This window comes from Bombina bombina, chromosome 11 (assembly GCF_027579735.1).
Source record: "Bombina bombina isolate aBomBom1 chromosome 11, aBomBom1.pri, whole genome shotgun sequence".
NCBI classification, from domain to species: domain Eukaryota; kingdom Metazoa; phylum Chordata; class Amphibia; order Anura; family Bombinatoridae; genus Bombina; species Bombina bombina.
Window position 1 is genome coordinate 8,448,075 of NC_069509.1, and position 13,104 is coordinate 8,461,178.

General features: G+C 43.1%; 1 protein-coding gene across 1 annotated transcript in view; it reads left to right on the forward strand.

Annotated features, from left to right (window-relative positions):
* PKMYT1 (protein kinase, membrane associated tyrosine/threonine 1) overlaps window positions 1-13,104 on the forward strand; it is a 285,504-nt gene that overhangs the window by 152,709 nt on the left and 119,691 nt on the right. Inside the window, exon 4 of the mRNA XM_053694811.1 lies at window positions 6,513-6,685. Within this exon, the coding sequence (XP_053550786.1) occupies window positions 6,513-6,685 (173 nt within the window). The remainder of the gene's footprint in view (window positions 1-6,512; window positions 6,686-13,104) is intronic.

The window sequence follows — 13,104 nt, forward strand, 5'->3', positions numbered from 1 at the left end:
TCGCACTCCACTCGGGGTTTTGAGGCATTCTATGTTTTTACATAGGGTTTAGCATTGCTGGAAGAATTACTGTTCTCACGCTTTCTCCATGTTGCTGAGAATTTCCTTTTCAGATGGAATTGGTGCCTTGGGCGTTCTCTATTTACATTTTCCCATAGCCATATCAGCTAGGAGGCTGGACGTCATTCCTTAGGGGAGGAGTGGTTTCGAAACTCACTTTGTGAACTTAGCTACCCCAAGAGGATAGTCCTAATGGGCTCAATTTGGTTATGGGATCCAGGCGTCGTTTTATCAACTGGCAAAGTCTCATACCGACTTTGTTCTATCCTTCCTGAGGACTCATGGGTGGAAGGTAAATCTGGTAAAGAGTTTGCTAGTTCCACAGACAAGGGTTCCCTTCTTGGGAACTCCAATTGACTCTCTATCTATGAAAATCTTTTTGATGGAGGTTAGAAGATTAAAGTTTCTGTACACATGTCGAGCACTTCAGTACAATCCTCGGCCGTCAGTGGCTCAGTGCATCATTCCGGTTGCTCGGTTTCATCTCAGTCCTCTGCAACTGACCATGCTCAGACAGTGGAATGGAGTTTTATACAAATCTGTCTCCTCAAATAGTTCTAGATCAGGAGACAGAGTACTCTCTTCTGTGGTAGTTGTCACTGGATCTTTTATCCCAGGGGACATGCTTCCGCAGACCCTCATGGTTGATAGTGACAACGGATGCCAGCCTGTTAGGATGGGGAGCAGTCTGGAACTCCCTGATGGCCCAGGGTGTATGGTCTTGATCGGAGTCTCTACTTCCCCTCAATGTCCTAGAGTTGAGAGCGATTCATTGCGCTTCATTCTTGGCCTCAGTTGGTTTCGGCCAAATTCATCAGATTCCAGTCGGACAACATTCCGACTGTAGCTTACATTAATCATCGGGGAACAACAAGGAGTTCCTTAGCGATGACAGAAGTTGTCAAGATAATTCAGTGGGCGGAGTCTCACGCTTGTTCTCTTTCGGCGATTCACATCCCAGTTGTAGAAAACTGGGAAGCGGATCTTCTGGGCAGACAGACATTTTATCCGGGAGAATGGCAACTTCGTCCGGAGGTATTTGCCAACCTGATTCTCAGATGGGGCAGGCCGGAGTTGGATCTTTTGGCGTCTCGCCGGAATGCCAAGCTTCCGACATACGGGTTCAGGGATCCCTAGGCCGAGCTGATAGATGCCTTAGCAGTGCCTTGGTTTTTTAGTCTATTTTTTGTGTTCCCTCTATTTACTCTCCTTCCCCGAGGTGATTGCTTGAGTCAAACAGGTGAGGGCTTTGGTAATCCTCGTCGTTCCTGCGTGGCCTCGCAGGTCTTGGTACGCCGATCTGGTGGGCATGTCATCTTACCCACCGTGGACACTTCCATTGTGGATAGTCCTTCTATTTCCGGGGCCCTTACATCACACAAATCTAGTTTCTCTGCAGCTTTCTGCTTGGAGATTGAACGCTTAATTTTGTCTAAGCAAGGTTTTTTTCTGATTCGGTCATAGATTCCTTGATTCAGGCACGTAAGCCTGTTACTAGAAAAAATTTCCATAAGATATGGCGTAAATATTTTTCTTGGTGCGAATCCAAGGGCTACTCATGGAGTAGGGTTAGGATTCCCATGATTTTGTCTTTTCTCCAAGAATTGTCGGCAAGTTCCTTAAAAGGACAGATTTCTGCTTTATCTATTTTGTTACACAAGCGTCTGGCAGATGTTCCAGATGTCCAATCTTTTTGTCAGGCTCTGACTAGAATCAGGCCTGTATTTAGACCAATTACTTCTCCTTGGAGTTTGAATTTAGCTCTTAAAAGTTCTTTAAGGGTTCCGTTTGAACCTATGCATTCCATAGATATTAAGTTATTATCTTGGAGAGTTTTATTTTTGGTTGCTATTTCTTCTGCTCGTAGAGTATCTGAGCTTTCGACATTGCAATGTGATTCTCCTTATCTTATTTTTCATTCAGATAAGGTGGTGTTCCATACCGAACCTTGTTTTCTTCCTAAGGTTGTTTCATATAAAAATTGTACTCAGGACGTTGTAGTTCCTTCATTGTGTCCTAGTCCTTCTCAGAAGCAGCGACTGTCCCATGATTTGGACGTGGTCAGTGCCTTGAAGTTTTACTTACGGACAACTGAGAATTTTCATCACTCGTCTTCCCTGTTTGTTGTGTTTTTGGGAAACATAGGGGTCAGAAAGCTACGGCTATCTCTCCTTTTGGCTGGACAGCAGCCTCCTGATCGAATTACGGCTCATTTAACTAGGGATGTGGCTTCCTCATAGGCATTCAAAAATGTTGCTTCTGTTGAACAGATTTGCAAAGCTGCAACTTGGTCTTCTCTTCACACTTTTTCTAAATTTTACAAATTTGATTCTTTTGCCTCGTCTGAGGTTTTTTTTTTTGTTGGAAAGTTCTTCAAGCAGTGGTGTCTGTTTAGGTTCTCTGTCTTGTCCTTCTCGTTTCATCTGTGTCCTATAGCTTTGGTATTGTATCCCACAAGTAAGGATGAAATCCGTGGACTCATCATATCTTGTAAAAGAAAAGGAAATTTATTCTTACCTGATAAATTTGTTTCTTTTACGATACGAGGAGTCCACGGCCCACCCTGTTTTTTCTAAGACAGGACAATAATTTTGTTAAACTTCAGTCACCTCTGCTCCTTGGCTTTTCCTTTCTCTTCCTAACTTTGGTCGAATGACTGGAGTGGGATGGAAGGGAGGAGCTATATATACAGCTCTGCTGTGGTGCTCTTTGCCTCCTCCTGCTGACCAGGAGGGCGATATCCCACAAGTAAGGATGAAATCCGTGGACTCATCGTATCGTAAAAGAAACAAATTTATCAGGTAAGAATAAATTTCCTTTTTGCTCTTCCTTTTTGGCCTAGCGACAGCTCTAGGAATCTTTTCAAAGGTTCTTGGTGTCCTATTCTCCGTTATCAGAGAGCGGGGTGTTGCGGTGTTTCCTTATTTAGACGATATCTTGGTACTTGCTCAGTCTTTACGTTCTGCAGAATCTCACACAAATCAACTACTGTTGTTTCTTCAAAGACATGGTTGGAGGATCAATTTACCAAAAAGTTCCTTGATTCCTCAGACAAGGGTCACCTTTTTAGGTTTCAAGATAGATTCAGTGTCCGTGACTCTGTCTCTAACAGACAAGAGACAATTTAAATTGGTTTCAGCTTGTCGGAACCTTCAGTCTCTATTATTCCCTTCAGTAGCTATGTTGATGGAAGTTTTAGGTCTCATGACTGCAGCATCGGACGTGATTCTCTTTGCTTGTCTTTATATGAGACCTCTCCAGCTTTGTATGCTGAATCAATGGTGCAGGGATTATACAAGGATATCACAATTAATATCATTAAATCCCAGTGTTTGACTACCTCTGACTTGGTGGTTAGATCACCATCTTATAGTTCTAGGGGCCTCTTTGGTTCGTCTATCCTGGACTGTGATCACAACAGATGCAAGTCTTTTCAGGTTGGTGAGCTGTTTGGGGATCTCTGACAGCACAAGTGGTTTGGAAATCTCAAGAGGCGAGATTGCCAATCCATATTTTGGAACTCCGTGCAATTTTCAGGGCTCTTCAGGCTTGGCCTCTGTTGAAGAGAGAGCCGTTCATTTGTTTTCAGACGGACAATATCACAGCTGTGGCATATGTCAATTATCAGGGTGGGACTCACAGTCCCCTAGCTATGATAGAAGTATCTCGAATACTTTCTTGGGCGGAATCCAGCTCTTGTCTAATTTCTGTGGTACATATACCAGGTGTAGACAATTGAGAAGCGGATTATCTCAGCCGTCAGACTTTACATCTGGGGGAGAGGTCTCTCCATCCAGATGTGTTTTCTCAGATTGTTCAGATGTGGGGTTTTCCAGAAATAGATCTGATGGCTTCTCATCTAAACAAGAAACTTCCTAGGTACCTGTCCAGGGATCTTCAGGTGGAAGCAGTGTTTGCATTGATACTTCCTTGGTGCTACCATCCTGCTTATATTTTCCCGCCTCTAGTTCTTCTTCTTCCAAGAGTGATATCCAAAATCATCATGGAACAGTCATTTGTATTGCTGGTAGCTCCAGCATGGCCTCACAGGTATTGGTATGCGGATCTTGTTCGGATATCCAGTTGCCAACCTTGGCCTCTTCCATTTAGGTCGGATCTTCTGTTTCAAGGTCCGTTTTTTTCCATCAGGATTTCAAATCATTAAATTTGAAGGTATGGGAATTGAAAGCCTAGTGCTTAGTCATAGAGGTTTCTCTGACTCGGTGATTAATACTATGTTATAGGCTTGTAAATCTGTTTTTAGAAAGATTTATTATCGAGTTTGGAAGACTTATTTTCATGGTGTTCTTTTCATAAATTCGCTTGGCATTCTTTTTTTTTCAGTTTCTTCAGGATGGTTTGGATAAGGTTTTGTCTGCAAGTTTCTTGTAGGGACAAATCTTTGCTTTTTCTGTATTATTTCACAGAAAGATTGCGAAGCTTCCTGATATTCACTGTTTTTAACAGGCTTTGGTTTGTATCAAGCCTGTCATTAAATCAATCTCTCCTCCTTGGAGTCTTAATTTGGTTTTATGGGCTTTACAGGCTCCTCCATTTTAGCCTATGCATTCTTTGTATATTAAATTACTTTCTTGGGAAGTGTTGTTCCTTTTGGCCATCTCTTCTGCTAGAAGAGTTTCTGAATTATCTACTCTTTATTGTGAATCTCCTTTCTGATTTTTCATCAGGATAAGGCGGTTTTGTGGACTTCATTTAAATTCTTTTCTATGGTTGTGATTTCTAACAACATTAATAGAGAATTTGTTGTCCCTTCCTTGTGTCCTATTCCTAAGAATTCTTTGGAGAAATCCTTCCATTCTTTGGATGTGGTAAGAGCTTTGAAATATTATGTTGAAGCTACTAAAGATTTCAGGAAGACTTCTAGTCTATTTTTTTATCTTGTCTGGTTTTAGGAAAGGTCGGAGGGCTTCTGACGTTTCCTTGGCTTCATGGTTAAAGCTTTGGTTTCATTCAGCTTATTTTGGGGTTGGGTCAAGCCCCATCTCAGAGAATTACAGTTCATTCTACTAGATAAGTCTCCACTTCGTGGGCTTTTTAAGAATGAAGCTTCAGTTGATCAGATTTGCAAAGCAGCAACTTGGTCTTCTTTGCATACATTTACTAAATTCTACCGTTTTTGATGTATTCGCTTCTTCGGAAGCAGTTTTTGGTAGAAAAGTTCTTCAGGCAGCTGTTTCAGTTTGATTCTTCGGCTTATGTTTTAAGTTTTTTTTCTTTTCATTTAATGAGAATTAACTTTTGGGTTGTGGATTTTTTCAGTGAGAAATGGCTGTTTTTATTTGTATCCCTCCCTCTCTAGTGACTCTTGCGTGGAGTTCCACATCTTGGGTATTGCAATCCCATACGTCACTTGCTCATGGACTCTTGCCAATTACATGAAAGAAAACATAATTTATGTAAGAACTCACCTGATAAATTAATTTTTCATATTGGCAAGAGTCCATGAGGCCCACCCTTTTTGTGGTGGTTATGATTTTTTGTATAAAGCACAATTATTTCCAAATTTCTTTGTTGATGCTTTTTACTCCTTTCTTTATCACCCCACTTCTTGGCTATTGGTTAAACTGAATTGTGGGTGTGGTGAGGGGTGTATTTATAGGCATTTTGAGGTTTGGGAAACTTTGCCCCTCCTGGTAGGATTGTATATCCCATACGTCACTAGCTCATGGACTCTTGCCAATATGAAAGAAATGAATTTATCAGGTAAGTTCTTACATAAATTTATGTTTTTTTCCATTTTCCTTCGGCTGAATGACTGAGGGTTATGGGTAAGGGAAGTTACTCAACAGCTTTGCTGGGGTGCTCTTTGCCTCCTCCTGCTGGCCAGGAGTTAAATATCCCACTAGTATTTGGAATGACGTTGTGGACTCTCTATGTCCGGAAAGAAAGAAATTTATCAGGTAAGCATACATTTTGTTTTTTATATATATTGCCCTTGAGGTGGCTCACTAGGATGGTTCATTCCACCTCCCCTATGGGGCAGTACCACCCATTTTGGAAGCAACCACTCTAGCTCAAATAGTAGAGATATAAATACCTACGTCCAGTAAGTTTTTTGCTTGTGGGAAGCAATATGTCCCAATATGTAGTGCAGTGTCCTAAATTTGAGCACTGTAGGGTCATCACTTGAAGCATGATGGATTTATATCACAATGCCCTGATCAATTCAGGATATTTATTGGTAATGGGGGGACCTCCTTGTTCTGCCCTATCCCTTCATAAATAAATAAAAAAAATATGTGCTGCTTGAAGATAGCAGAGCAGCATCTTCCTGTTTTCACTGCTTTGCTTTGGGGACGACAAACTTCTCAGCACTGAAGCAGCTAAATCTAGTTATGGAGAAATAAGGGTTTAGTGAGAAGCTGTATTATAGTATCAAAAGACTGCCCATATGGTGATTTAATAAAGTTTCTCCCACATTGGTTGTACAGATTTGCCCCCGGATTTCCTGAAAGTTCTCTCTGCCATGCTAGAGCCAGACCACCGTCGTCGTGCTACAGTAGACTGGCTTCTGTCTCTTCCTGCTGTTCAAAGGGCTGAGAGGTGGAAGGTGATATCCATGACGGCAAAGGCGATTCTGGGGAAGATCATAACTGTCTACCAGGTGACGTTGCTTTCACTGGTCACTTAAGCTATTCTTGCTGAGTCTAATGAGGTCTTAATCATCACCTTTACTCTATTTGTTTCACTTTTTGGGTTCAGGTGTCCTATAGTCTTGAAATTGAACTCTTACTTTTCTTCTTAAATGGAAAGAGTCCACAGCTGCATTCATTACTTTTGGTAAATAAGAACGTGGCCACCAGTAGGAGGCAAAGACACCCCAGCCAAAGGCTTAAATAATCCTCCCCTCATCCCCCAGTCATTCTTTGCCTTTTGCCCAGGAGGTTGGTAGAGACGTGTCAGAATTTGTTTTCTCTTGTTAAGTGTGTTCAGTCCACGGGTCATCCATTACTTATGGGATATATTCTCCTTCCCAACAGGAAGTTGCAAGAGGATCACCCAAGCAGAGCTGCTATATAGCTCCTCCCCTCACATGTCATACCCAGTCATTCTCTTGCAACCCTCAACAAAGGAGGAGGTTGCGAGAGGAGCTGGAGTTTTTACTTAACTATTAACTATTCTTCAATCAAAAGTTTATTTTAAATGGCACCGGAGTGTGCTGTTTTTTCTATCTCAGGCAGTATTTGGAAGAAGAAACTGCCTGCGTTTTTTATCTATGATCTTAGCAGGCGTAACTAAGATCCACTGGCTGTTCTCGACATTCTGAGGAGTGGGGTAACTTCAGACTGGGAATAGCATGCGGGGTCCTCCGCAAATGAGGTATGTGCGGTACTTTATTTTCTGGGAATGGAATTGACTAAGAAAATACTGCTGTTACCGTATGATGTAAGTACAGCCTTAAATGCAGTAGTAGCAACTGGTATCAGGCTGATAAATGTATGCGCAGTCGAGTTATATTCTAGGGACTAGAATTTGACTGAGAAAATACTGTTAACACTGAAATAATACTTAAGCCTTCTCTGCAGTGGTAGCGACTGGTAGCAGGCTTAGTGATAGCTTTGCATGACATTGAAAAATGTTGTTTTTTAATAAAACGTTTGCTGGCATGTTATTCGTTTTTTTGTGAGGTACTTTGGTGATAAATCGCTCTGGGCATGATTTTTTCCACATGGCTAACATATTTTCCTGCATGGAAACCGTTATATCAGGGCTCCCACTGTTGTGATTGGAGTGGGAGGGCCCTTGTTTTAGCGCCTTATTGCGCAGTTAAAATTATTGCACAGTCTTTCTGCTTCTTCCTCCTTGATCCAGGACGTCTCTAGAGAGCTCAGGGGTCTGCAAATTTCATTTGTGAGGGAGGTAATCAGTCACAGCAGATCTGTGACAATGTGCTGACTGTGTTTAAAAGCGTTAAATCTTAATTGATATCTGTTTTATCCGTTTTGGGTATTGAAGGGTTAATCATCCTTTTGCTAATGGGTGCAATCCTCTGCTAATAGTACACTTCTTGTTAAGAATTGTTTAATTATATCTGTATTTTTGAAGCGCTGCAGCGTTTTTTATATTGCTTGTAAAACTTATTGAAAGTGATTTCCAAGCTTGTTAGTTTCATTGCTAAGTCTGTTTTAACATGTCTGATTCAGAGGAAACTGTTTGTTCATCATGTTCAAAAGCCAATGTGGAGCCCAATAGAACGATGTGTACCAATTGTATTGATATTGCTTTGAATAAAAGTCAATCTGTACCGATAAAGAAGCTATCACCAGACAACGAGGGGGAAGTTATGCCGCCTAACTCTCCTCACGTGTCAGTACCTGCGTCTCCCGCTCAGGAGATGCGTAGGATTGAGACACCTAGTACATCTAGGCCCTTACAAATCACTTTACATGATATGGCTAATGTTATGAAAGAAGTATTATATAATATGCCCGAATTAAGGGGCAAACGCGATAGCTCTGGGTTAAGGACAGAGCGCGCTGATGACACGAGAGCCATGTCTGATACTGCGTCACAACTTGCAGAACATGAGGACGGTGAGCTTCATTCTGTCAGTGACGGTTCTGATTCGGGGAGACCGGATTCAGAAATTTCAAATTTTAAATTTAAGCTTGAGAACCTCCGTGTGTTACTAGGGGAGGTATTAGCGGCTCTGAATGATTGCGACACGGTGGCAATTCCAGAGAAATTGTGTAGGTTGGATAGATACTATGCGGTACCGGTGTGTACTGACGCTTTTCCTATACCAAAAAGACTTACAGAAATTATCAGTAAGGAGTGGGATAGACCCGGTGTGCCTTTTTCCCCTCCCCCGATATTTAGAAAAATGTTCCCTATAGACGCCACCACACGAGACTTATGGCAGACGGTCCCTAAGGTGGAGGGAGCAGTTTCTACGTTAGCCAAGCGTACCACTATCCCGGTGGAGGATAGCTGTGCTTTCTCAGATCCAATGGATAAAAAATTAGAGGGTTATCTTAAGAAAATGTTTGTTCAACAGGGTTTTATATTGCAGCCTCTTGCATGCATTGCATTGCGCCTGTCACGGCTGCAGCGGCATTCTGGTTTGAGTCTCTGGAAGAGGCGATTCGCACAGAGCCGTTGGATGAGACCTTGAGCAAAGTTAGAACCCTTAAGCAAGCTAATGCGTTTGTTTCAGATGCCGTAGTACATCTAACCAAACTTACGGCTAAAAATTCCGGATTCGCCATACAGGCGCGCAGAGCGCTCTGGCTTAAATCCTGGTCAGTGGATGTAACTTCCAAGTCTAAACTACTTAACATTCCTTTCAAAGGGCAGACCTTATTTGGGCCCGGCTTGAAGGAAATTATTGCTGACATTACGGGAGGTAAGGGCCATGCCCTTCCTCAGGACAGGGCCAAACCAAAGGCCAAACAGTCTAATTTTCGTGCCTTTCGTAACTTCAAGGCAGGAGCAGCATCGACTTCCTCCGCTCCAAAATAGGAAGGAACTACTGCTTGTTACAGACAAGGTTGGAAAGGCAACCAGTCATGGAACAAGGGCAAGCAGGCCAGAAAGCCTACTCCCGCCCCTAAGACAGCATGAAGTCAGGGCCCCCTATCCGGAGACTGATTTAGTGGGGGGCAGACTTTCTCTCTTTGCCCAGGCTTGGGCAAGAGATGTGCAGGATCCCTGGACGTTAAAGATTATATCTCAGGGATACCTTCTGGATTTCAAATCCTCTCCTCCACAAGGGAGGTTCCATCTTTCGAGGTTATCGACAAACCTAGTAAAGAGGGAGGCATTTCTACAATGTGTACAAGACCTCTTAATCATGGGGGTGATCCACTCAGTTCCGCAATCGGAACAGGGTCAAGGATTTTACTCAAATCTATTTGTGGTTCCCAAAAAAGAGGGAACCTTCAGACCAATCTTGGACTTAAAGATCTTAAACAAATTCCTAAGGGTACCATCGTTCAAGATGGAAACCATTCGAACCATCCTACCCATGATCCAAGAGGGTCAATATATGACCACGGTGGACTTAAAGGATGCTTACCTTCATATACCGATTCACAAAGATCATTATCGGTACTTGAGGTTTGCCTTTCTAGACAGGCATTACCAGTTTGTGGCTCTTCCCTTCGGGTTAGCCACGGCCCCGAGAATTTTTACGAAGGTTCTGGGCTCACTTCTGGCGGTACTAAGGCCACGAGGCATAGCGGTGGCTCCGTACCTAGATGACATTCTGATACAAGCGTAAAATTTTAAGAATGCAAAGTCTCATACCGAGATAGTTCTAGCATTTCTGAGGTCGCATGAGTGGAAAGTGAACGTGGAAAAGAGTTCTCTGTTACCACTCACACGGGTTCCTTTTCTAGGGACTCATAGATTCTGTAGAGATGAAGATTTACCTGACGGAGTCCTGGTTATCAAAGATTCTCAATGCTTGCCGTGTCCTTCATTCCATTCCAAGCCCATCGGTAGCTCAGTGCATGGAGGTAATCGGCTTAATGGTAGCGGCAATGGACATAGTGCCATTTGCGCGCCTGCATCTCAGACCGCTGCAACTATGCATGCTCAGTCAATGGAACGGGGATTACTCAGATCTGTCCCCTTTGCTAAATCTGGACCAGGAGACCAGAGATTCGGTTCTCTGGTGGTTGTCACCGGTTCATCTGTCCAAAGGAATGACCTTTCGCAGGTCAGATTGGATGATTGTAACAACGGATGCCAGCCTTCTAGGCTGGGGAGCAGTCTGGAATTCCCTGAAGGCTCAGGGATCGTGGACTCAGGAGGAGAAACTCCTCCCAATAAACATTCTAGAATTAAGAGCAATATTCAATGCTCTTCTGGCTTGGCCTCAGTTAGCAAAGCTGAGGTTCATCAGATTTCAGTCGGACAATATCACGACTGTGGCTTACATCAATCATCAAGGGGGAACCAGGAGTTCCCTAGCGATGTTGGAAGTCTCGAAGATAATTCGCTGGGCAGAGTCTCACTCTTGCCACCTGTCAGCGATTCACATTCCAGGCGTAGAGAACTGGGAGGCGGATTTCTTAAGTCGCCAGACTTTTCATCCGGGAGAGTGGGAACTTCACCCGGAGGTATTTGCTCAACTGATTCGTCGTTGGGGCAAACCGGATCTGGATCTCATGGCATCTCGCCAGAACGCGAAGCTTCCTTGTTACGGATCCAGGTCCAGGGACCCGGGAGCGGTGCTGGTGGATGCATTAGCATCCCCTTGGGTTTTCAACATAGCTTATGTGTTTCCACCATTTCCGTTGCTACCTCGGCTGATTGCCAGGATCAAACAGGAGAGGGCATCGGTAATTCTGATAGCGCCTGCATGGCCACGCAGGACCTGGTATGCAGACCTAGTGGACATGTCGTCCTGTCCACCATGGTCTCTTCCTCTGAGGCAGGACCTTCTAATTCAGGGTCCTTTCAACCATCCAAACCTAATTTCTCTGAGGCTGACTGCCTGGAAATTGAACGCTTGATTCTATCAAAGCGTGGGTTTTCGGATTCGGTTATTGATACATTAATACAGGCTCGGAAACCTGTGACAAGAAAAATTTACCATAAGATATGGCGTAAATATTTATATTGGTGCGAATCTAAGAGTTACTCATGGAGTAAGGTTAGGATTCCTAGGATATTAGCTTTTCTACAAGAGGGTTTAGAAAAGGGTTTATCCGCTAGTTCGCTAAAGGGACAGATTTCAGCTCTGTCTATTCTTTTACACAAACGTCTGGCAGAGCATCCAGACATCCAGGCCTTTTGTCAGGCTTTGGCTAGAATTAAACCTGTGTTTAAAGCTGTTGCTCCTCCGTGGAGCTTAAACTTGGTTCTTAAAGTTCTTCAGGGTGTTCCGTTTGAACCCCTTCATTCCATTGATATTAAGCTTTTATCTTGGAAAGTTTTGTTTTTGATGGCTATTTCCTCGGCTCGAAGAGTCTCTGAGTTATCTGCCTTACATTGTGATTCTCCTTATCTGATCTTTCATTCAGACAAGGTAGTTCTGCGTACTAAACCTGGGTTTTTACCTAAGGTTGTGTCTAACAGGAATATCAATCAAGAGATTGTTGTTCCATCGTTATGTCCTAATCCTTCTTCAAAGAAGGAACGTCTTTTGCATAATCTAGACGTGGTCCGTGCTCTGAAGTTCTACTTACAGGCAACTAAAGATTTTAGACAAACTTCTTCTCTGTTTGTCGTTTACTCTGGACAGAGGAGAGGTCAAAAGGCTTTGGCTACCTCTCTCTCTTTTTGGCTTCGTAGCATAATACGTTTAGCCTATGAGACTGCTGGACAGCAGCCTCCTGAAAGAATTACAGCTCATTCCACTAGAGCTGTGGCTTCCACCTGGGCCTTTAAGAATGAGGCCTCTGTTGAACAGATTTGCAAGGCTGCAACTTGGTCTTCACTTCATACTTTTTCCAAATTTTACAAATTTGACACTTTCGCTTCTTCGGAGGCTGGTTTTGGGAGAAAGGTTCTACAGGCAGTGGTTCCTTCTGTTTAATGTTCCTGCCTTGTCCCTCCCATCATCCGTGTACTTAGCTTTGGTATTGGTATCCCATAAGTAATGGATGACCCGTGGACTGAACACACTTAACAAGAGAAAACATAATTTATGCTTACCTGATAAATTTATTTCTCTTGTAGTGTGTTCAGTCCACGGCCCGCCCTGTCTTTTTTTGAGGCAGGTTCTAAATTTTAAAATTATAACTCCAGTCACCACTGCACCTTATAGTTTCTCCTTTCTCGTCTTGTTTCGGTCGAATGATTGGATATGACATGTGAGGGGAGGAGCTATATAGCAGCTCTGCTTGGGTGATCCTCTTGCAACTTCCTGTTGGGAAGGAGAATATATCCCATAAGTAATGGATGACCCGTGGACTGAACACACTACAAGAGAAATAAATTTATCAGGTAAGCATAAATTGTTTTTTGTCTCTTATGGAGGGTAGTACTCTTCGGAATGGGACAGGAGTTTTAAGTAGTCCTGTCAGTCTCTCAGTGAGGGCCTGGATGAAAGTTAGAGTCCGGAGATGCAGG